This window comes from Notechis scutatus, chromosome 14 (assembly GCF_049901735.1).
Source record: "Notechis scutatus isolate UNSWTSFEM ecotype Mainland chromosome 14, rNotScu1.2, whole genome shotgun sequence".
Lineage (NCBI taxonomy): Eukaryota > Metazoa > Chordata > Lepidosauria > Squamata > Elapidae > Notechis > Notechis scutatus.
Window position 1 is genome coordinate 6,777,793 of NC_142022.1, and position 22,825 is coordinate 6,800,617.

At 47.1% G+C, this 22,825-nt stretch overlaps 3 protein-coding genes across 12 annotated transcripts in view; 2 read left to right on the forward strand and 1 right to left on the reverse strand.

The window, feature by feature from the left end:
- DNAJC4 (DnaJ heat shock protein family (Hsp40) member C4) overlaps positions 1-9,589 on the forward strand; it is a 17,748-nt gene extending 8,159 nt beyond the window's left edge. The window contains exons 4-7 of one of the 3 annotated variants that reach the window (XM_087943207.1): positions 251-4,255; positions 5,171-5,341; positions 7,978-8,064; positions 9,328-9,589. In XM_087943207.1, coding sequence (XP_087799333.1) covers positions 3,945-4,255; positions 5,171-5,341; positions 7,978-8,064; positions 9,328-9,466 — 708 coding nt within the window. In that variant the 5' untranslated portion in view covers positions 251-3,944 and the 3' untranslated portion in view covers positions 9,467-9,589. The remainder of the gene's footprint in view (positions 1-250; positions 4,256-5,170; positions 5,342-7,977; positions 8,065-9,327) is intronic. The other 2 variants (XM_087943205.1, XM_087943206.1) reach the window with 2 other exon arrangements.
- Positions 9,590-10,746: 1,157 nt separating this feature from the next.
- Positions 10,747-20,926, forward strand: VEGFB (vascular endothelial growth factor B). Of its 2 annotated transcripts, none has more exons than XM_087943212.1 (7): positions 10,747-11,039; positions 15,667-15,727; positions 16,894-17,090; positions 17,471-17,544; positions 18,775-18,810; positions 19,483-19,608; positions 20,308-20,926. In XM_087943212.1, the coding sequence occupies exons 1-7, from the start codon at positions 10,866-10,868 to the stop codon at positions 20,384-20,386; spliced, it is 747 nt and encodes a 248-aa protein (XP_087799338.1). In that variant the 5' UTR covers positions 10,747-10,865; the 3' UTR covers positions 20,387-20,926. The 2 variants fall into 2 exon arrangements, with proteins under 2 accessions (XP_087799338.1, XP_087799339.1); XM_087943213.1 differs by lacking the exon at positions 10,747-11,039 and adding an exon at positions 12,030-12,283.
- Positions 11,020-14,042, reverse strand: LOC113431970 (uncharacterized). Of its 7 annotated transcripts, none has more exons than XM_087943218.1 (4): positions 13,915-14,036; positions 13,498-13,606; positions 11,869-11,931; positions 11,020-11,676 (listed from the first exon to the last, which is right to left on the reverse strand). In XM_087943218.1, the coding sequence occupies exons 1-4, from the start codon at positions 14,030-14,032 to the stop codon at positions 11,652-11,654; spliced, it is 315 nt and encodes a 104-aa protein (XP_087799344.1). In that variant the 5' UTR covers positions 14,033-14,036; the 3' UTR covers positions 11,020-11,651. The 7 variants fall into 7 exon arrangements, 2 of the variants coding, with proteins under 2 accessions (XP_087799344.1, XP_087799345.1); XM_087943219.1 differs by having other exon boundaries at positions 11,212-11,676; positions 13,498-13,603; XR_015745309.1 differs by having other exon boundaries at positions 11,541-11,676; positions 11,869-11,920; positions 13,498-13,603; positions 13,915-14,042.
- Positions 20,927-22,825: the final 1,899 nt, after the last annotated feature.

Sequence of the window (22,825 nt, forward strand, 5' to 3'; positions counted from 1 at the left end):
TAAAGGTTTTTTTTTTAAAAAATCCCAAAATAGGATAAGAATAAATCCTTTTTCCCCCCCCTAGTGCATGTTGAATCATTGCTAAAAGAACAGTTGTAAGTCAAGGACTACCACAGACACAGGGCCTGCATACAACAATTCTGTTTATTTTGCCTTAACTCAAAACTTGGGTTGGGAGGGGGGGGCGTAACCCAAACCAAGCCCCCCGTTTTGAAGCTCACATTCTTGATAGCACAATCTCTCTTTTCAGGTAGTCCTCGACTTACAACAGTCCATTTAGTGGCCGTTTTTCATGCTGATGAATTATCACGGCACCAAAAAAGGGACTTAGGATCGTTTTTCACACTTACGACTGGTCGTTGCAGCATCCCCATCATGGTGACGTGATCAAAATTCAGACGCTTGGCAGTTGATTCATATTTATGACGGTCGCAGCCCCGTTTCAGGTCACGTGATCCCACTTTTCCAACCTTCGGACAAACCACGGATAAGCCAGATTTACTTAACAACCACGCTACAAACTTAACTGCAGCGATTCCCTTAACAACTGTGGCAAGGAAGGTCATAAAATGGGGCCAAACTCCCTTCACAAATGTCTCACTGTCAGGATTCTGGCACTCAACCCCATTTAAATCATGAGTCTCGAGCCAAATTTCCAAAACTTAAAGATATATTGGGCACATGTCTGGCACTGCCTGGATGTAGCCGACTCTAAGACACATCATTCATTGTCACCCTTGACCCTGGTTTCCCCACCACCACCCTGGGTGTATTGTAATTCATATTCTCCAATGGGACACATCCATAGCCCAGAGTCATCAATCATGCTCTCCAGTTAGAATTTTGCAAGTCAGAAACTTCAGTCACCTAGTTACTATCTTTGAAAACATTGATGGAATGCAGTTTTGGTTTTGCAAGCTGCCACACCTCTCTCCCCTCCCTTTTTTGGCAACTCTAAAAGACCAGAGAAATATTTTATGAGTTGACACTCGCTTAGCAACAGAAATTTCAGGCTCCTTTGTGGTCATAAGTTGAGGACTCCCCATTAACAAGATTTCTTCACCCAGCAAAGAAAGCATCGCTCCACAAAAGCAGGAACTGCAGACCAGCAAGAAAGCATAGACTAGAGAAATAAAGGAAGTTTAAAATTGGCGTGCCAATGTTTCACTTAAAATAGAAGGATGTTAATTTCCTGTTGCTCTGCCGAGCAGTTTAATACAGGCAGTCCTCAACTTACAACCGCGATCGAGCCCAGCACTTAACCTGGTGTCAGGGCTCCAACAAATCCATCCTCATTCAAATCAAATGTCTCTAGCCGCATCTCAGAGAAAAGTACATTGATTTATTAGGAGTGGCCATGTTGGCGTAAGCTGGGTGCAGCCGATACTAAATTACATCATACATTTCCCCCTTGACCCTGGTCTTCCACCTCACCCCAGATGTGACTTCTCCAATGGGACACCTCCATCTCCAAGAGTTATCCATCATGCTCTCCAATAACCTTCTTATGACAACTTTGGGCTGCTGAGTTGATATCTAGGCATTTAAGGAATGACTTGTTTTTCCCCACTCCCTTTTCTGGCAGCTAAAAAGACCAAAGGAGTATTTTTTTTTTAGTTGACATTCATCTCCCCTCACTTCCTGACGGTGACCTGCACAACCCAAAAAGAAAACAAATTTATTACAGGTAATAGAACTTAGGGTTGCAAAACCCCTCCCCCCCACCAGGTTTGGTTGGGTTTTCTGCATGGAACCTCACCACAAGGCGATCAGCTTCATTGCTAGGCCGCCAGCTCAGGAGTATCTTTTCGTTGACACCTGGCTTAGTGAGTTTTGTCCCATTTTGACAATTCCTCGTGCCACATTTGTTCGGCGAAGAAGCCGCTGCAGTTTGTTTAAATCAGTCCCGCAGTCATTAAGTGAACACGGCTTCCCCATGGACTCTGCTGGTCGGAAGGTCGCCATAAGGGTGGGGGAGGAAATCACGTGAGCCCCAGGATGCTGCGACCGTCGTGAATATGAATCAACTGCCCAGTGTCTGAATTTTGAGACGGGGGACGACGATGACGGGAGAAATGCTGCAACGGTCATAAGTGTGAAAAATGATCGTAAATCCCCCTTTTTTTAGTGCTTGTTATATAATTTGTCATAAGTGTGAGTCAGGGGCCAAGTGTCCCAATGTAAATCACTGATGACCCTGTGGGGAGGCCCCAATGGTCACCAGTGTGTGAAAAATGCTTCCTTTTTTTCCGTGCCGTTGTAACTTCGGTCAGTCACTAAACGAACTGTCCTAAGTCGAGGACTTCCTGTAGACGGTGGGAGGATTCGGAAGCCGAGGTGGTTTGCATTTTCCCTTGCTGGTGCACGCAGCTTCCCCGCAACGTGAAATTAAACATCCCTGTTTAACTATAACGTTTCCCCGCTGGGTTGAGGCGCTAATAAATCCTCCCTACGGTTAATTAAATGATGATTTGGACGCAAAGCTGGAGGGGAGCGGAACAGTTTTTTTGAGATCAAGGAGAATGCCTTTCTCTGCCTTTTCGGAAATGAGCGGGATCCAGGCAGTCCTTGATGTACGACCAAAATCGAGCCCGAAATTGAAACTGACCAAGGAGAGATTCAACCTGGAAATAAGGAGATATTTACTGACAGGGAGAGCAATCCACCAAAGGAACAGAAGTTGCCCTTCGGAAGGTGTGGGAGCTTCACCCCTGGAGGCTTCCTGGGAGAGCCTGGGCTGCCATGTGTCAGAAACAGTGTAGTGTCTCCTGCTTGGGTGGGGGTGGGGGGGGTTGGACTAGATGACCTACAAGGTCCCTTCCAAAATCTGTTCATCTAATCTAATCTAACCCGTGGGAACCAAGGTCATTCTGACAGGTGGCTGAGGAGAGGAGGAGCGAAGTAACTAAGCCACCAGCCAGCACCTCGATTGGACAATGCGATGTCCAATCAGACGACTTTGGGGGGAACGGGTGAAAACGTCCACTTTTCAAGCCAGGTGAAAACCGTGGGAACTTTCAGAGTTCGGTTTTCCCTGCTGGTGCCAATGTTTATTTAGCCAATCAATTGTCCTTTTGAAGAATCTGCCTGCCTCGGAGTTCTCCTTTCCGTGGGTGCATTAATTGGAACACTGTCCTTAGGTCCAGTTCTATTCTGATCGATCGATCGATCAATCAAAATGGTACAGGGCCTCCTGCTGGAGCAGGGGGTTGGACTAGAAGACCTCCAAGATCCCTTCCAACTCTTATTCGGCGAGGTTATTCTGCAAAGGTTGAGACTTACTGGTTTTGTGATGACCTGGGGCATGGCACAAAGGCAACACAGTCAGTTAATCAATAGGAGTCCCTTTATTAACTCCAACTTTGCCCCCAATGTCCTGGTTACCTTCTGGGCTAGAGAAAAACTCTCCCAGGAACAGCCTTTGGCTGCAGAGAATCAAGTCCAAAAGGTGGTCAACAAAAACTGTAACTATAAGTTCAATCAAGGCAAAATGAGGTAATTATTCTGGCAGGGCAGGAGAAGGAATTCCAGATGTGAAGAAACGGCAATAACTCAACACGGTTGGGAGGATGCCAGGAACACAGATAACTAAAGTCAAAACAAGTTAAACTCACGTTTGTTTCCAGCCGACACCACACTCAGCTTGCCTGTCTTTTAAACTCTCTTCCCAGCTGTGGCTAATGAAGGGAATCAGGGCCCTTTCCTCCCCCATAAGCCATGCAAACCACGTTGCTCCCTTCTCCATTCCTCCCTGCATGCCCTAGGATGAAGAGGGGGTGGTGGGCCTGGGTCTTCCTCTGAACTCCCTCTCCCTTGTTCTACCTCCCCCCTGCTCTGCCCAGTCGGACTTTGCCCTTCCCCAGTTTCCTCGGCAGCCAACGGAGCCACACTCCCACTCCCTGTCAGCTGTTCATCTTCCTCCTGGGATTCAGACTCCGACGGGCATGACAGGTTTTAACATTCCCCCACCCGCCCACTTTCCCCCCCCCCATGTGCAGCTCCATCCTGACAGCAACCCCACCAACCCAGAGCTGCACGGCCAGTTTGTGAAGCTGAACGAGGCCTACAACATCTTGAGCAAAGAGCAAAGCCGCCGCGATTACGATGCCCAGCAAACCATCCAGAAAACCCACCGAGGCTCGGCCCGAGACCCCTTCAGTGATCCTCACATCCGTCGCCAGCCAAGGAACCAGAAGGCCCGCCAACGTCCGGCTGAAGACCCTTTTAATTCCAAGGGCTTCCAGGCAACCGGAGAGTAAGTCAAAGCAGGAAGTCAATGCAGGGCAGGGAGACCTGGACTTACAACTGTTCGTTTAGTGGCCATTCGAAGTTGCAACAGCCCTGGAAAAAAAGCAGGGGGGACTTGATAGTGGATAGGGGGTTGAAGGCTCATTCATATGTAAAATGAATAGGAGAGGAGAGAATAAAGAATAAGTAAAGAATAGAGTAGAGTAGAGTAGAGTAGAGTGAGTAGTAGAAGAATAGAATGGAATAGTAGAAGTAGAATAGAATAGAATAGAATAGAAGAATGGAATGAATGGAATGGAATGGAATGGAATAGAATAGAATAGAATAGAATAGAATAGAATAGAATAGAATAGAAGAATGGAAGAATAGAATAGAATAGAATAGAATAGAATAGAATAGAATAGAATAGAATAGAATAGAATAGAATAGAATAGAATGAATGGAATAGAACAGAATAATAATAGAATAGAATAGAATAGAATAGAATAGAATAGAATAGAATAGAATAGAATAGAATGAATGGAATGGAAGAAAATAACAATACAATACAATAGAATAGAATAGAATACAATACAATAGAATAGAATAGAATAGAATAGAATAGAATAGAATAGAATAGAACTAAGAAAGAACAAACGAAGAAAATACAATACAATACAATACAAAAAGAATAGAATAGAATAGAAAACTAAGAATAAAAGAATAGAATAGAATGAAGAAAATGAAAGAATAGAATAGAATGAAGAATGAAAAAAAATAGAATAGAATAAAACTAAGCTTTGCTGGCTGAGGAATTCTGGGAGCTGAAGTCCACAAGTCTTCAAGTGGCCAAGATTGGAGACCCTTCCTCTGTATGACCTCCAGGTCCTCTTTCCCTCCCCTTCTCATCCATGATGTTCTCTTCCCTCTTCCTCCCCCCCAGAAATTCAGGCTCCTATGGGGACGAGGCCTACTGGCAGGAATTCCACCAAATGCCTCCGGAGTGGTATTCAGACCAGGAGTTCAAGAGGAGGCACCAACGCAACCTGAGGATCGCAATGTACTGTTTGCTGATCATGTCTGGAAGCCTCTTGGTTCACTTCGTATCATACAGGTATGGTTCCTTGCAGGCTAACTGCTCACTGCCAGCAGTTCGATCCTGATTGGCTCAAGGTTGTCTCAGCCTTCCGTCCTTCCGAGGTGGGTAAAATGAGGACCCAGATTGTTGAGGACAATCAGCTGACCTTAATCAGCTTAGAGAGGGCTGTAAAGCACTGTGAAGTGGGATATAAATCTATTGTCCTTCCTTCCTTCCTTCCTTCCTTCCTTCCTTCCTTCCTTCCTTCCTTCCTTCCTTCCTTCCTTCCTTCCTTCCTGTTCATTTCATTTCCTTCCTTCCTTCCTTCCTTCATTTCATTTCCTTCCTTCCTTCCTTCCTTCCTTCCTTCCTGTTCATTTCATTTCCTTCCTTCCTGTTCATTTCATTTCCTTCCTTCCTGTTTGTTTCATTTTCCTTCCTTCCTTCCTTCCTTCCTTCCTTCCTTCCTTCCTTCCTTCCTTCCTTCCTGTTCATTTCATTTCCTTCCTTCCTGTTTGTTTCATTTCCTTCCTTCCTTCCTTCCTTCCTTCCTTCCTTCCTTCCTTCCTTCCTTCCTTCTTTCCTTCCTTCCTTCCTGTTCATTTCATTTCCTTCCTTCCTTCCTTCCTTCCTTCCTTCCTTCCTTCCTTCCTTCCTTCCTTCCTTCCTGTTCATTTCATTTTCCTTCCTTCCTTCCTTCCTTCCTTCCTTCCTTCCTTCCTTCCTTCCTTCCTTCCTTCCTTCCTTCCTTCCTTCCTGTTTGTTTCATATCCTTCCTTCTTTCCTTCCATCTTAAAGCTTCCAAAATTGGACACCCCTGCCCTGAATTATTAAGGCGACGTGTGACTTGTTGTCTGGAGAATTCTGGGAGTTGAAGTCCACAGGTCTTCAAGCTGCCAAGGTTGAACAGTTCCTGGTCTAGGATGAAGAATGAAAGTGGCCTTTGAGGGACACAGATCAGCTTTTTTTAAAGGTCCACGAAGCTCTCACAGGCTCCGTCAGCATTTGTTCCAGCCAGCATCTTCCCCAGCCTTCCCCTCCTCCTTTGCTGAGTTTCTCCTCCCCGGGCACTGCAGCTTGCCAACCGTCACTACCCATCGTCTGGTTCTTTATTCTAATCCTCTGCCTCATTAGCCAGCTGTGACCGGGGAAAGATTAATCAGGAACGGCCTTTAATCAAATCTCGGGCAATTAAACACTCCACTTAAGCCCGAAGTAAGCGATGAGTGCTTAAAAGGCAGCTGGGAGGAAACATATGGAATCAAATCTTGCACGCTGGTGAGCCACACGATCGGGAAACCGGCCCGCTGACACGCCCGCCCCTGGATAAAAAAAACCATTGCAAATGATCCTAATTGTCACCCCCAACAGCTGGGTGAGTGTGTGCTTGACACCAGCAATCGGTGCTCGCTCAAGCCAGCTTTTTCCATCTGCCAAGCACGCAGCACTCTTGGTTGGCGTAACGTGTGCGAATGACCTTGGGAGACGGAGGAAGGAAGATTCGCAGCCTGGGCAGGCATCTGATAAGAGAACAGAGCAGCTCAGAGGAGGAGAAAGGAGGGTGGAGAAAGCCTCTCCTTCCCTCCTTCTCTGGAAAGTAAACAAAAACAAAAACCAGAATAACAGAGTGGGAAGGGACCTTGGAGGTCTTCTAGCCCAACCCCTCTTCTCAAGCTGGAGACTGTATACCACTTCAGACAAATGGTTGTCCAATCCCTTCTTTATAAAAGCTTCTTTTCTGGGAGGAGGAAGGAAAGAAAGGAAGAAGGAAGAGGAAGGAAGGAAGGAAGGAAAAGAAAGGAAAGAAGAAGGAAGAAGAAAGAGGAAGGAAGGAAAGAAGAAGAAGAAAGGAAGGAAGGAAAGGAAGGAAGAAGAAAGAGAAAGGAAGGAAGGAAAGGAAGAAGAAAGAGGAAGAAGGAAGGAAGAGGAAGAAGAAAGAGGAAGGAAGGGAAGGAAGAAAAGAAAGGAAGAAGGAAAAGGAAAGGAAAATGAAGGAAGGAAAGAAAGAAAGAAAGGAAGGAAGGAAGAAGAAAGAGAAAGGAAGAAGGAAAGGAAGAAGGAAGGAAGGAAGAAAGAAAGGAAGAAGGAAGGAAGGAAAAGAAAGAGAAAGGAAGGAAGGAAAGGAAGAAAGAAGAAGGAAGAAAAGAAAGAAGAAGGAAGGAAGGAAGGAAAAAGAAAGAGAAAGGAAGAAAGAGAAAGGAAGGAAGGAAGGAAAGGAAGGAAGGAAAGGAAGAAAGAAAGAGAAAGGAAGGAAGAAAAGGAAGAAGGAAGGAAGGAAAAGAAAGAAAGAAGAAAGAGGAAGGAAGGAAGGAAAAAGGAAGGAAGGAAGGAAGAAGAAGGAAAGGAAGGAAGAAAAGGAAGGAAGAAGAAGGAAGGAAGGAAAAGAAAGAAAGAGAAAGGAAGAAAGAGAAAGGAGGAAGGAAGGAAGGAAGGAAAGAATTGGAAGGGACCTTGGAGGTCTTCTATCTAGCCCAACCCCCTGCTGAAGCTGGAGACCCTATACCACTTCAGACAAGTGGCTGTCCAATGGGTGATGGAGGGAAGACAGGGGATCTCTCTCTCTCTCTCTCAAATCCCCAAATGTGGGAATTCTGCCTTTCTCCATGCTGCATAATATCCCCGTCTCTCCAGTTTCGTCTTGGCCTCTGAACAATCTTCCATTTTCCGTGCAGGCAGGTCGCAAAACTTCACACAAGCTTCATGGATGAGAGGGACCGCATGATCAACCAGGCCCTTGTGAAGGCAAAGGAGCAAGCCAGGTATACATGCATTTTTTTTCCCAATTTTTATTTTATAGGAAAGATTAAAATAAAATAAAAAAGGGAAAAAAATTAACCTAGACAAAGATGGATTTCATGAGCATCGAGCTGAGAAAATAGTTGCAGTGGCAAAAGATGGCACTTCAATTCCATTTCCTTTTTCCTTTATCTTTTCCTTTCTTTTCCATATTATTTCCTTACTTCCATCCTTCTGCTTCCCCTTTCCCTTCTCCTTCCTTTCCCCCCTTCTGCTCTTTCCTTTTTCCTTCTTTCCTTTCCTTCTTTTCTTCTTTCCTTCTTGCCTTCCTTTCTTCCCTCCCCTCTCCTCTTCCCCACTCCCCTTCTGCTCCTTCCTTCCTTTCTTCTTTCCTTCCTTCCTTCCTTCCTTCCTTCTTCCCTTCCCTTTTTCTCTTCTTCCTTCCTTCCTTCCCTTCCTTCCTTCCTTCCTTCTCCTTCCTTCCTTCCTTCCTTCCTTCCTTCCTTCCTTCCTTCCTTCCTTCTTCTTCCTCCTCCTTCCTTCCTTCCTTTCTTCTTTCCTTCCTTCCTTCCTCTCCTCCCCTCTCCTTCTGCTCCTTTCCTTCCTTCTCTTTCCTTCCTCCTCCTTCCTTCTTCTCCTCCTTCCTCTCTCTCCTCCCCTCCTGCTCCTTTCCTTCCTTTCTTCTGTCCTTCCTCCCTCTCCCCTCCTCCCCTCTCCTTCTGCTCCTTTCCTTCCTTCTCTTTCCTTCCCTCCCTTTCCCTTCCCTTCTTCTCCTTCCTTCCTCTCCTCCCCTCCCCTCCTGCTCCTTCCTTCCTTTCTTCTGTCCTTCCTCCCTCTCCCCTCCTCCCCTCTCCTTCTGCTCCTTTCCTTCCTTCTCTTTCCTTCCTTCCCTCCCTTTCCCTTCCCTTCTTCTCCTTCCTCCCTCCCTCCCCTCCCCTCCCCTCCCCTTCCCCAGCCCTCTGCATTGGTTACAAACCCATATCAGCATTTGCACCCCGATCAGATTGTAATCAACAAGACACTTTCTTACTACACCCTCATGGGGGGGCACCTCTGACTGAGGTCCTGCAGGGGAAGGGGCCTCTCTAGGAGTCCTGATAACCCCACTCATCCCTCCACAGTCAGCCCTGCTGGCAGAGGATTCTGGGAGTTGTAGGCCAGCCCTGCCAGAAGGCATCAGGTAAAGGCAGTTGCTTAACCTGGTGATGGAGGTGGGGGGGGGGCTCTTCAAGTGGTAGCGCTGGAGGAATGTTTTTTTGACCCTCCTTTCCCCCCGTACCCCACAGAGCCAGGAATGAAGAGCGTCTACGGCAGAAGCACCCCCCAATTCCAGAGGAAGACCCCACCTCCTCTAAAGTTAAACCACCCTCGGACATCTTAGACTCCACAAAGGAACCGGTTCCTCCCGTCTCGACTGCCAAGTAATCCGGTTGCAGCCGGCCCTCTTCCAGCCTGCTGGGCCGAGACCCTCGGCGTCCCCCCTGCCCCTTCGGACCCCCCCTCTTCCCCTGCGCCCCCAATTCTTGTCAATAGAAACCCTTCGATACACTTCCTCTCTTTGATCCTCCTTTCCCCAGGAAGTCCTCGGTCTGCTCAGGATTTGGATCAAAAGCGAGGAAGGGGATTTCGGGGGGTGGGAGGGGCAGAATCTCCACCCCACAGGCCCAAACGGGACCCCACCCACCCCCTGGTTCAGCCACTCTTCCAGCTTCAAAGCTGAGGAAGACGTGGAAGAGGATCCCGTGCCAATGTTCCTTCTTAGCTCTAAAAGAAATACAACCCTGGGTTGCATCAACAAAAGCACAGAATCAAGATGACGTGAAGTATTTAGTACCGCTTGGTAAATCCTTTAGTAAGGCCACACCTGGAATACTGCAGCCAGTTTTGGGGGCCCCCTCCTACAAAAAAGACCTTGGAAAAAGTGCAGAGAAGAGCAACTAAGGTGATCAAAGGCCTGGAGACCAAAACATACGAAGAACGGCTGCAGGATTTGGGTTTGGATACTCTAAAGAAAAGAAGAATTAGGGGGCGACAGGATAGCAGTTTCTCAGTATTTGAGGGGCTTCCACAAAGAAGAAGAGGGGGGTCAAATTATTCTCCAAAGCATCTGAAGGAAAGACAAGAAAGCAAAAGGTTGGAAATTAATCCAGGAGAGAAGCCATTTGGAATTAAGGAGAAACTTCCTAACGGGGAGGACAATTAGCCAGTGGAACTTCTTGCCACCAGAAATCGTGGGTGCTCTTAACACTGGAGTTTTTTAAGGGGAGACTAGATCGCCATTTATCTGAAATAATATAGATTCTCCTGCCTGAAGAGGGGGCTGGACTAGACGACCTCCGGGTCTCCCTTCCAGCTCTAGCCTAGTCTATTCTGCATCAGGCCCCCAATTCTGCCCAGCGGAGCTCGGCTGAGCCAAGGAAGATCTCCATGGCTGGGTGCCCCCCCAAAATCCCTGGAATTGTGTGATCAGTTCGCTCATCGAGCCAAAGTCCCATCGGTCGAATGTCCAAGGGTTGTTTGAGCATTATTGGCTTGTTTTCCCCAAGACCCCCGGCCGTATATCGGGCAAGGGGGGGTGCTGCGTGCCATGGCCCTGGCAACTTTTAAGACTTTTGGACTTCAACTCCCAGAATTCCCCAGCCAGCATCCCGTGGTTTGCCGTTTGTGATGGGGGGGGGGGGCAAGTTTCCAACAAGCAAAGCTAGTACAGGAAGGAGCCAGATTCGCTGAACGTCTGCTTGGTTCGCTTAATGACTGCCAGATTCGCTTTAGCCACCGTCGCGCCAAAACAGTGGTTAAATCGGCAGGGCTCATTTAACGGCCGATGGAAGTTTCAATCCCAATGGTGGCCGTAAACCACGGACTACCTGTGGGAGAAACACACACACACACGCACAGACAAACACAGAGACACAAAAAAAAAGCTCTTTTTTTTTTTACAGATGCACAATTTGTCCTTCCAGCTTTTTTTCTGCCAGCACCACAACTGCGGCGAGAAGTAGGTGTGAAATACTGTTTTAATCTCAAGTGTGCAAAAAAAAAAATTACAATAAAATGGGGACGGGGAAGGGAATCTTTTCAGCTGCTTGGGGGAGGGAGGGTTTGTCAGCGTGGGTCAAGGTGGGAACACAAAAGCAGGTCAACAGAAACACTCCCACAAAACACACAGCTGCCAAATCGAGGTGGAGGCGGCACCTTTTATTTCCCCATCGTGGAGAAGCAACCAAACGATGAATGCCACAGCCTTGATGTGGGGGTCCCTAGCACAGCTCCCACACACACACACACACTGCCCAAGACTGGGGGAACCCCCCCTGGTTCCCCCCAATAGGCTTTTCCTCCCCAAATCCAGCTCTTCCTGTTCCAAAATCCCATCAGAAGGAGCGGTTGCATCTACGTCCAGTGGCGGTGAGTTCCCCTGGCGAACTCTGCACCAAGGCTTCTTTTGCTGAAGAGCACTAAGGAGTTTCATCAAGATGGGGCAGATGGGGAAAAGGTGTGCAGGGAAGCCAGGAGCGTGGGGGAAGAACAAACGTTGCTGGGGACAGATTCGAATTCGATGCCACGGCTACGAGGGTTCTGTCAGCATGCGCCTTGATTCGTTCTGGTTTCAAGCGTTTGAATGCCGACATCGCCTATGTAAAACAGCCAGCGGATGTTAAAACAGCCCTCCTCAAAAATCTGGTCCCTGGGTTCACTTCACCGCCTCCCGCGCATCTTAGAAAGCTAGCCCCACAAGGAAACTCGAACCCTGCGCTGCTAGCTTTCTTGGTGCGGGCATCCCTGAAATGTTCGGCTTGAGGGACACAAACATAGACTGTCTTTACCTGATAAGAGCCATGCCCAACGAAGAGCTGGCAAGTTGGTTTGCTTGGTCTCCTGTGCTGGAGCTAAAAAAGAGTTGTTTTTCCAGATTTTATTTATGTATTTATCAAATGTGTATGCCATCCATGTCACCCAAGGCGACTCTAATTGGCTTACCTTACAGACATGGAATAAAACGCCACATGAAAGTGATGAATAAGGATCTTGAATTTAAAAATTCAGTTAAAATAAAATGTTGCTCCGTTTTAATGGAACAAACCCATTATTAAATCAGTAGCTGAAGTGGGGTCACTGCTGGATCGGAAAGAAATCACTTTTTTTTTAGAGCAGCGGGCCAGCCGATGAGGAGAATCTCAGTGGGATGGAAAAAGCACTCTGTACATGCCTAAGGACACTGCCCGCTCACAAATCCAGATGGTGAGTCCTATTTCCACCTTAGCCGTGAGAGCCAGTTGGATGACTGGGCCAATCACCAGGTGACAGAGAGTTCTAGTTCCACCTCAGTCACCAAAGCCAGCTGGGTGAGTTTAGGCCGATCACCAGGTGATGGTGAGTTCTAGTTCCACCTCAGTCACCAAAGCCGGCTGGGTGAGTTTGGACTACTCACCAGGTGACAGTGAGTTCTAGTTGTGATGGTGAATTCTAGTGCTGCCTTAGGCCTCAGAGCCAGTTGGGTGACTGGGCTGATCACCAGGTGAGAGTGAGTTCTAGTTCCACCTCAGGCACCAAAGCCGGCTGGATGAATTTGGACCACTCACCAGGTGACAGTGAGTTCTAGTTCTACCTCAGGCATCAAAGCTGACTGAGTTTGGACCACTCACCAGGTGACAGTGAGTTCTAGTTCCACCTCAGGCACCAAAGCCGGCTGGGTGAATTTGGACCACTCACCAGGTGACAGTGAGTTCTAGTTCCACCTCAGGCACCAAAGCTGACTGAGTTTGGACCACTCACCAGGTGACAGTGAGTTCTAGTTCCACCTCAGGCACCAAAGCCGGCTGGGTGAATTTAGGCCAATCACCAGGTGATGGTGAATTCTAGTTCCACCTCAGAAACCAAAGCCGGCTGGGTGAATTTGGACCACTCACCAGGTGACAGTGAGTTCTAGTTCCACCTCAGGCACCAAAGCCGGCTGGGTGAGTTTAGGCCGATCACCAGGTGACAGTGAGTTCTAGTTCCACCTCAGTCACCAAAGCCAGCTGGGTGACTGCACCAGTTCCTTTCTCCCTCTCAAACCATCCCACTTCGCAGGGTTGTTGTGGTGAGGAAGCGGACGATACGTTAGATACGTTCCCTTCCTGGAGTTATTTGCCCCAAAATAACAAGGGAAGGCTACTACCACTAACTAAAGAAAGAGCCAATCCACACCCACCCCTCTGAATTCCTGGCCGGCTGCCCGTCTCCTCTCCCTCCCCACCTCGCTGGGCTCCCTTCCCCTCCCCAGCCTGGCACTCTGCAGTCACATGAACCGCTGCGCTCTCTCGGGCCACCCTGCCCGCCTCTGGCCAGCAGGCTTCCAACCTCCTCCTTTTCTGGCGGTGGCCAGCATCCCAGCCGCCCCGTCTGGACAGTGGAGGTCAGCCACCGGGCGCACCTGCGGCTTCTGCCTTCGCCTGGCACCTGTGGCGTCTCACCTGGAGCAGGGCATGGCTTTGAGAAAGGGGGAGGACAACGAAGAAGAAACGGCGGCGGCAGCTCCTTCGTCCCTCCCGTGCCCTTGAAATCTCAGCTTCCTGGGCACTGCTTTAAAAGAAAGGAAAAGGAAAAGAGAAAGAAAGGAAAGAAAGAAAGAGAAAGAAAGAAAAAGAAAGAAGAAAGAAAGAAAGAAAGAAAGAAAGAAAGAAAGAAAAAGAAAGAAAGAAAGAAAGAAAGAAAGAAAGAAAGAAAAAAGAAAGAAAAGAATCTGCATTATTGCTGGCTGCCTCTCTTTCGGGCTGCCTGGCAGCAGCTGGCAGAAAGCTTCGCCTTGGATTGAAGCCAGCTTCTCCCTCCCACGGCGAGGGGGGGGGGCAACTTTTCAAAGCCCCCCCCTACCCTTGCCCTTGGCCCACCTTGACCATGAAAACGCCCTGTGGGTTCCTCTGCCTTCTCTCCATGGCAGCTTGGCAGCTGCCAAGATACTCGCCGAAAGTAGGTGGCGGTGAGAAATGCCCTGGGTGGGGTGGGCATCGGGGATCTGGGCAGGGGGGCAGCAAGAGCAGGGCATGGCTTTGAGAAAGGGGGAGGAGAGCCGAGGGTTTTGCCCAGTTTAAGGGCAGCTTCCCCGTCTTTCACTTTTTTTTCCAAATTGCGTGCCCAGACGGAGAGAGGTTTGGGCAAAGAGGCCAAGCCCTGGCACAGCTGCCAAATAGCTGGATCAGCTCCTTGGGGTTGGGGCAAAACTTGGTTGGGGGTGCGATGGCCATAATTCCTCTTCTTTGGCAGAGGGGCCAGTTAGGATGTTCCGTGCAGCTTCGTCCGATGCCAAAGACCTCTTGCTCTTGAATCGGTGCCCCTGGTATCCGTCACCCTCAGGCCATCCTGGAGAAAAAGTGCCAGGGTGAGGAGGAAGGAAGGTCTTGGTCTGGTTGGTTTTATTTAACCTGCCTCCAGAGGTTGTAAATGCTCCAACGCTGGAAGTTTTTAAGAAGAGACTGGACTTTTTGTCTGAAATGTTATAGGGTTTCCTGCCTGAGCAGCGGGGGTTGGACTAGAAGACCTTCAAGTATCCCTTCCAATTCCTTCCTTCCTTCCTTCCTTCCTTCCTTCCTTCCTTCCTTCCTTCCTCTTTCTTTCTTTCTTTCCTTCCTTCCTTCCTCTTCCTTCCTTCCTTCCTTCCTTCCTTCCTTTCTCTTTCTTCTTTCTTTCCTTCCTTCCTTTCTTTCTTTCTTTCTTTCTTTCTTTCTTTCTTTCTTTCTTTCTTTCTTTCTTTCTTTCTTTCTTTCTTTCTTTCTTTCTTCCTTCCTTCCTTCCTTCCTTCCTTCCTTCCTTCCTCTTCCTTCCTTCCTTCCTTCCTTCCTTCCTTCCTTCCTTCCTTCCTTCCTTCCTTTCTCTTTCTTCTTCTTTTCATTCCTTCCTTCCTTCCTTCTTTCTTCCTTTCTTTCTTCTTTCTTCTTTCTTCTTTCTTTCTTTCTTTCTTCCTTCCTTCCTTCCTTCCTTCCTTCCCTTTCTTTCTTTCTTTCTTCTTTTCTTTCTCTTTCTTTCTTTCTTTCTTTCTTTCTTTCTTTCTTTCTTTCTTTCTTTCTTTCTTTCTTTCTTTCCTTCTTCCTTCCTTCCTTCCTTCCTTCCTTCCTTCCTTCCTTCCTTCCTTCCTTCCTTCTCCCAGAAAAGAAGGTTTTTAAGAAGAGATAGGACAGTCATTTGTCTGAAATGGTATAGGGTTTCCTGCCTGAGCAGGGGGGTTGGACTAGAAGACCTTCAAGGGTCCCTTCCAATTCTGTTCTTCCTTTCTCTTTCTTCTTTCTTTCCTTCCTTCCTTCCTCTTCTTTCTTTCCTTCCTGACCTCCAAGGTCCCTTCCCACTCTATTCTTGTATTCTATTCCCTGTGGCAGCAGAAGAATACTGCAAAATCCCCATTCCTTCCCCACCCCACTAACCTGCTTTCCAGCTCCGTTCTCCTGTGCAGGGCAACCAAAGAAGACCCAGCCGATCAGCTGGGACTCAATGGGAGGTGGAGAATAGATGGGGTTGGCGGGGCCAGTCAGAGGCGGCATTGGCCGGTTCTCCAAACTATTCAAAATTTCTGCTACTGGTTCTCCAGAACCAGTCAGAAATGGCTGAATCCCACCTCTGTTCCTGATTCTCCTGTGTGTTTCCATTGACAGACAATGGCCCCCTCTGAGAAGGAAGGGGTTGAACCTGAGAAGATGCTGCCCCCTGTGGAAGGTAAGGATGGGGTTGGCAGGGGGTAGTGAAGAAGAGGTGCCCCCCTCCCACCCATTAAACCTGCCTTCCCTCCACCCCAGTCTTTCAATGACTCTTTCAGTCCCACTTCCACCGTCTTCAACCCCACAGGCAGAAAGTGTAGCAAACCCCCCTCTTAAGAGACGCTGAAAATGGGGAGTGTTTTGTGTGAGGAGTGGGAGGGGGGTGAGTGCCCCGCATTTATGCCTGCTCTAACGTGGGATGGGGAAAATAAACGGGGTGGAGGTTTATGGGGTTCTGTCTGTAGTGTGGATTTTTAATGGTGTAAGCTGTCCCGAGTCACCTATGGGTGAATTGGGCAGCCCATAGAAACTTGAATGAATGAATGAATGAATGAATGAATGAATGATAGATAGATAGATAGATAGATAGATAGATAGATAGATAGATAGATAGATAGATGAGAGAGACAGGTAGGTAGGTAGGTAGAGCGATAGAGAGAAAAGAGAGAGAGAGGTAGGTAGGTAGAGAGAGAGATAAGACAGATAATAGGTAGGTAGGTAGAGATAATAGAGAAGAGAAGAGAGAGAGAGAGAGTGGAGAGAGAGAAGACAGATAATAGGCAGGTAGATAGATAGATAGATAGATAGATAGAGAGAAGAGATAGATAGAGAAGAAGACAGATAATAGGTAGAAGAGATAAAGAGAGAGAGAGAGAGAGAGAAGTAGGTAGGTGGATAGAGAGAGATGTCAGATAATAAGGAGGTAGGTAGAGAGATGATAGATAGATAGATAGATAGATAGATAGATAGATAGATAGATAGATAGATAGATAGATTGATAGAAGAGAGAGAGAAGTAGGTAGGTAGGTAGAGAGAAGAGAGATAATAGGTAGATAGATATAGATAGGCAAACAAATAGAAAGAGATGATAGAGACAGACAGACAAGAGAGAGAGATAATAGCTAGCTAGCTCGGTAGATAGATGATAATGGATAGAGAGAAAGAGAGATAAGACAGATAATAGGTAGACAGACAGAATGGAATGAAAGAAGGAAGGAGGGAGGGAGGGAGGAAGGAAAGAAGAAAGAAAGAAAGAAGGAAGGGAGAATTGGAACCTAACCGTAGGGCCAGCCCTCTCTGATGACAGGTGAGCCAGCTAAAAGCCCAGGTGTGTCTCCCCACCAGTGATCCGTTTTTTGGAGGTCTACAACCGAAGCGCCTGCCAGCCCAGGGAGACGATGGTGTCGGTCACGGCGGACCATCCGTCGTTGAGAAACCACATCATGATCCCATCCTGCGTGGCCCTCAGGCGCTGTACCGGCTGCTGTTCCGACGACTCCTTGGATTGCGTGCCCAGCCGTTCCCGGGAAGCCATCTTGGAGGTAAGAGGGGGAGGGGAGCAGATTCCTCCTTATTTCTAGGTTGAATCTCTCCTTGTCCAGTTTCCATCCATTCTTCCTTGTCTGACCTTCAGGTGCTTTAGAAAATAGCTTGACTCCCTTCCTCCTCTCTGGGGCAGCCCCTTAAATATTGGAAGACTGCTCTCCTGTCTCCCCTGGTCCTTCTCTTCCCTGGACTAGCCAGGCCCAGTTCCTGCAACCGTTCTTCATAATGTTTTAGCCTCCAGTCTAGGGATGTTAAAAAACAGCCAGAAATAAAAGCTGAATTTCTACTTCTATTTCCTACCGGAGATAACAATATTTGTATTTAGCACTGAATCTTGGACGTTTAGAATGAAGATCTTCATCTTCCTGTTTTCTAGGTGATGGCTAGCCTCTTTCCAAACAGATATATAACCCAGTTGACTTTTGAAGAGCACCTGGAATGCAGCTGCAGGTAAGGATTCATTAGAGGCGACATACTGGCACAGCCCTGTATGAAGCCAACTCTGGCATACGTAGAGTCCCCTGTGACCCTGTTTCCCCCTCTCCCCCCTGGGGGTCTCATAAACCAGATTCTCCAATTGAGCCCATTCACCAGCTGGGTGTCATCAATCATATCCTCCAATTAAATATATTCCCGGGCAAAAATCTCTGGTAGTTTAGTTACAACCTTTTGAAGAGAAGAGTTGGAATGTACTTTCGCTTTCCCCCCTTTTGTATGGCAACTACTAAAACAGGCATAGGAATGTTTTATGAGTTGACACGTGTATCTGACTTAACAACTGCAGGGATTCACTTCACAACTTTAGCAAAAAAAAAAAAAAACAGGGCACAATTCACTTAACAAACATCTCACAGAGCAACAGAAGTTTTGGGCTTGATTGAGGTCATAAATCAGGGACTATCTGTATGTGACAAATAAACTATTTTTGGAGGGGAGAAAGGTTTAAATTTAGGGGAACCGTTTTTCAGTCACCGTCCAGTTCTGAGCAATCAAAGGGGGATTATTATTAATTCTTGCGGAATTAATGGGCAGAAGCCTGCTTGAATTCTCTCCTATTATATGGTGCCTTAATAAAAGAAACCGTTTAAAGAGTTGTGTCCACTGGTGACAGCAAGGAACGGCTTCTGATGTAAGTAGGCCAGGCCATCCGTGAAAAATGTCAAAAGACTTGCTTTCAAATCCTCAACAATGTTGGATTTACATGATAAAAGAAGCGATTGCTGTGGGCATTAAAAGGAAAGGGATTAACTTCAGGATGTGTGCTTAGGAATTCAGGACAATTTAGCTGTTGTTCCAGGAGGGTTGTTATAAATGCAGGCACTCTGCTCGGGGTTTATTATTATTCTGCTCAAACTATAAGATTTAGTCAGGTCCTCTTGTCTATTACACACATATCCTGATTTCAGGTGGGCTCAGCTGCTGTCATAATTTCTGCCCAGCAAAAACTTGGGGGTTGTAGTTTATTTTGAAACGGTCCGTTGCAAATCTGGGTGGAGGAGGCTGCAGGTTTAACCTCCTTTGGAAGGAGTGTTTTCTTAGAGAGGAAATGGTGCACAAATGTTTTAAATCAATAGCGATGATGAATGTTTATGCACAGACCGTTAAATCTAAGTATATATATATATATTTCCTTCGACAATCAAGTTGCTAAATCTGTTGTTTTTCTCTTGTGTTTTTCAGATCGAGAACGATGCTTTTCAGATCTAATTCAATTAGGTAAAAGATTCCTTCCTTCCATCCCTCCTTCTTTCCTTCCTTTCCCTTTTTCTTTCCTTTCTCCCTCCCTCCAATTTTCCTCCCTCCCTTTCTTCTCCCATTCTCTCTCTCCAATTTTCCTTCCTTCCTTCCTTCCTCCCTCCCTCCCTCCCTCCCTCCCTCCCTCCCTTTCTTCCTTCTCCCTTCCATTTCTCTCTCCAATTTTCCTTCCTTCCTTTCTTCTCTCCAATTTTCCTTCCTTCCATCTTTCCTTCCTTGCTTCCTTTCCTTCTCTCTTTCCCCTCCTTTCTCCCTCCTCCTTCTAATTTTTCTTCCTTCCCTCTCTTTTCTGCCTTCCTTTCTCTCTCCAATTTTCCTTCCTTTCCTTCTCTCTTCTCCTTCCCTTTCTCCCTCCCTCCTGCCAGTCAATCTTCCTTCCTTCCTTCCTTCCCTCCCTCCCTTCCTCCTCTTCCTTTCCCTTCCCTTCCCACAGATCCCATAAACCTGATTTACACACGTACAGAATTAGTCCTGGTGGGTAGACCCTGGAGGTGGTTCCAGAAAGAGCAGGTTTTGCCAATTTCTTTGCAAAAACACACAATCCTTCTTAGGGCAAAATGACAGCAAGTTGTGATCCTATTTGTACCTGAATAAGTTTGAGGGCCTTAATCTGTTGTTTCCTTCTCTTTCTAGTCGGTCCTGTGCACCTTGTCGGGACAGGAAAAAGCAGCCAGATCCACAGACGTGCAAATGTGTGTGTCGCCACCAATCCGGACATTGTGAGAGGCGTGGGATGAAATTCAGTGAGAGTACATGCAGGTAAATTCAACTTCCCTTTTATATATCTCTTGCCCTCTCTCTGTAGGGGCTTCCTCTGACTCTGTAATGGCTTGCTCTTTCGTTTCACTTGTAAGTGACTTTGTAAAGAAAGCCAATTAGCAAACCATTACAGAATGAGCAAAAGCCACTAGTAATTAATGATTAGGGACACTTCTTTTACCAACGTTAGTGTCCTAAAGGATTCTGGGATACGTAGTGTGGCACCTAGCTGACACAAGGTGCAAGCCCCCCCCCAAAGGGATCCAAATAGATAAAAAGAAACATTTTTTTGAAAAAAAAATAACAAATTCAAAACTGGGTTAAGAATGCTGCACAAATTCACCCTGGAGCCTCTTTGGAATGGGGGGAGTACCAAAAAGTTGTTTTATTTTCATGATTTGAGACTCAGAGGGGGAAAAAACCCACTTCCTTTTTCAGGAAAAAACTTTATCTAGATCTTTTAAGCAGAAATATGTCCGGACCGGAAGATTGTAAAAAAAAAAAAAATGTTTTCATTGCAAACACGATTTGTTTTTGGATGCTGTTTGGTTTGAATGCACCTCTTTGGGGGAGTGGGGCAGAGGGGGCTCTTAAACAGCATCCCTGAACCCCCTCTTTCTTCCTGCAAACCCCTTGAAGCAAAACGGGTCTCAGTTCAGTCTATCAAAACAAGCTTGGTATCTTTTTTTCTCCTTTTAGATGTGCGAAGCACCGGAGAAGAGTAAAACCAGCAATCCAGGCTAGAACTAGGCGAGAACCGAGCCCAATGGAGCATTGACTATCATCGGCCAGTGAAGACCGTTCTCTGCCGGGCGTGAATCTTCACGTGCTCAGAGGCAACCCACTGTTTTGGCTGGGGTGGGCGGGGAAGAAAAGTGGGTACAGGTTTAACTTCAGGACGTGTTGGCCCAATTGCACATCAGAATTTCCTACTTGCTACTTTATTCAGTGGCCTTTTCGTCACGGTGCTTGAGGGAGTCGTTAAGTGGATCACAAGGTCGTTAAACGAATCCGGCTCCCCGCCCCCTGGTTGACTTCGCTTGTTGGGGAGGTCGCAAAATGGCCACCAGCTGTACCCCAGGATGCTTACAACCATTGTAAATATACGGCGGTTATCAAGCCTTTGAATTTTGATCACATGACCATGGGGATATTGTGACGGTCATAATGCGAGGACCGGTGACCCTAAGTCATTTTTTTTTCCCCAGTGCCGTTGTAACTCTGAATGGTTAGTGAATGAATGGTTGTCAGGTCGAAGACTTCACATGTATAAGCCCATGCCTTCTTGGACAAACCATGGCTTGATGCCCTACGTCAATTCAGTGTGTGTCATTATTTGTGGCTTTTCATTGTATGATTCTTATACAACGGCCCGTTTTCCTTCTCTCGTGTTTTTTCCAAAAGTGTGTGATTCTGCTTTACGACACATCTGTGGGGGACAACAGATTTTTTTGGGACTGGGTGACATACAAAACACACACACACACACACACACACAAATGGATTTACTAGCCCCTTATTATCTGCCTGCCTCCCACTCCTTTTCCCTTTTTGCTTTGGAAAACACTCAGAAATAACTACAGATGGTCCCCGACTTATGCCCCAAATTTCTGTAGTTAAGCGAGACGTTGGTTCAGTGGCTTTTGCCCCATGTTATGAGGTACTAATCCCACTCTATAAAGCCTCAGTAAGGCCACACCTAGAGTCCTGCATCCAGTTTTGGTCACCACACTATAAAAAAGGATATTGAGACTCTAGAAAGAGTGCAGAGAAGAGCAACCAGGATGATGAGGGGACTGGAGGATAAAACATACGATGAATGGTTGCAGGAACTGGGCTTGGCTAGTCTAGGGAAGAGAAGGACCAGGGGAGACAGGAGAGCATCTTCCAATATTTGAGGGGCTGCCCCAGAGAGGAGGAAGGGGGTCAAGCTATTTTCTAAAGCGCCTGTAGGCCAGACAAGAAATAATGGATAGAAACTGAACAAGGAGAGATTCAACCTGCAAATAAGGAGATTTTTTTTATGACAGTGAGAGCAATCAACTGGGCTGACCTCTGTCAGTAATGGCATAGGGTCTCCTAATTGGGCGGGGGTTGGACTAGATGACCTACAAGGTCCCTTCCAACTCTGTTCATCTCTTATTGTTAATTTGGAGGGAGTTACTGGAATTATGGGCTAGATTGGATTATTTCCCAGACCAGGAAGCTCAAGGACACAGCAGAGTATCCCCCTTGGCTTTTCCAGGGGGGAAAAAAACCTGCTTTAACCTTTAATAAGTCAATATTTAGAAAGGCCTGGCATCTTTCAGGCATGTGGAATAGAAGGGAGAGAGGCCTATTGCCCCTCTCTCTCTACAAAGCCCTTTTGAAGGTGGGGGTAAATTTACCAGAGGGCCAGGTTTGCCTCATTCATATTCTGCCGGATTAAGCTGGGGAACTCCCTCCCACTGGATGTGTTTTCTGCTTCAGCTGTCTTTAAAGAGGCATTTGAGATAGAGCCTCATTATTTTTTTTCCAGTTGCTGAAATCTGGAGGCTTACAACACATGAAGAACAGGAATTGGGTATGGCTAGTCTAGTGAAACTACTAGCGGATGCGGTGGCTAAGACACCGAGCTGGTTGATCAGAAAGGCCAGCAGGTCGGCGGTTCGAAACCCTAGAGCCGCCTAACGGAGTGAGCTCCCGTTCCTCGTCCCAGCTTCTGCCAACCTAGCAGTTCGAAAGCATGGAAAATAAATGCAAGTAGAAAAACGGGCCACCTTTGGTGGGAAGGGAACAGCGTTCTGTGCGCCTTCGGTGTTCAGTCACGCTGGCCACATGACTATGGAGACGTCTTTGGACAGCGTTGGCTCTTCGGCTTTGTAACAGAGAGAAGAACCACCCCCTAGAGCCGGGAACGACTAGCACGGATGACTGGGATGATAGAAGGGTTCTAATATATAAGGGGCTGCCACAAAGGGGGTCAGTCTATTCTCCAAAGCCCCAGAAGGCAGGACAAGAAGCAACGGATGGAAACTAATCAAGGAGAGAAGCAACCTAGAACTCAGGAGGAATTTCCTAACAGGGAGGACGATTAACCGGTGGAACTGCTTGACACCAGAAGTTGTGGGTGCTCCAACGCTGGTTTTTAAGAAGAGACTGGACTCATCTGGAGTGTATAGGGTCACCTGCTTGAGCAGGGGGATGGACTAGAAGACCTCCAAGGTCCCTTCCTATT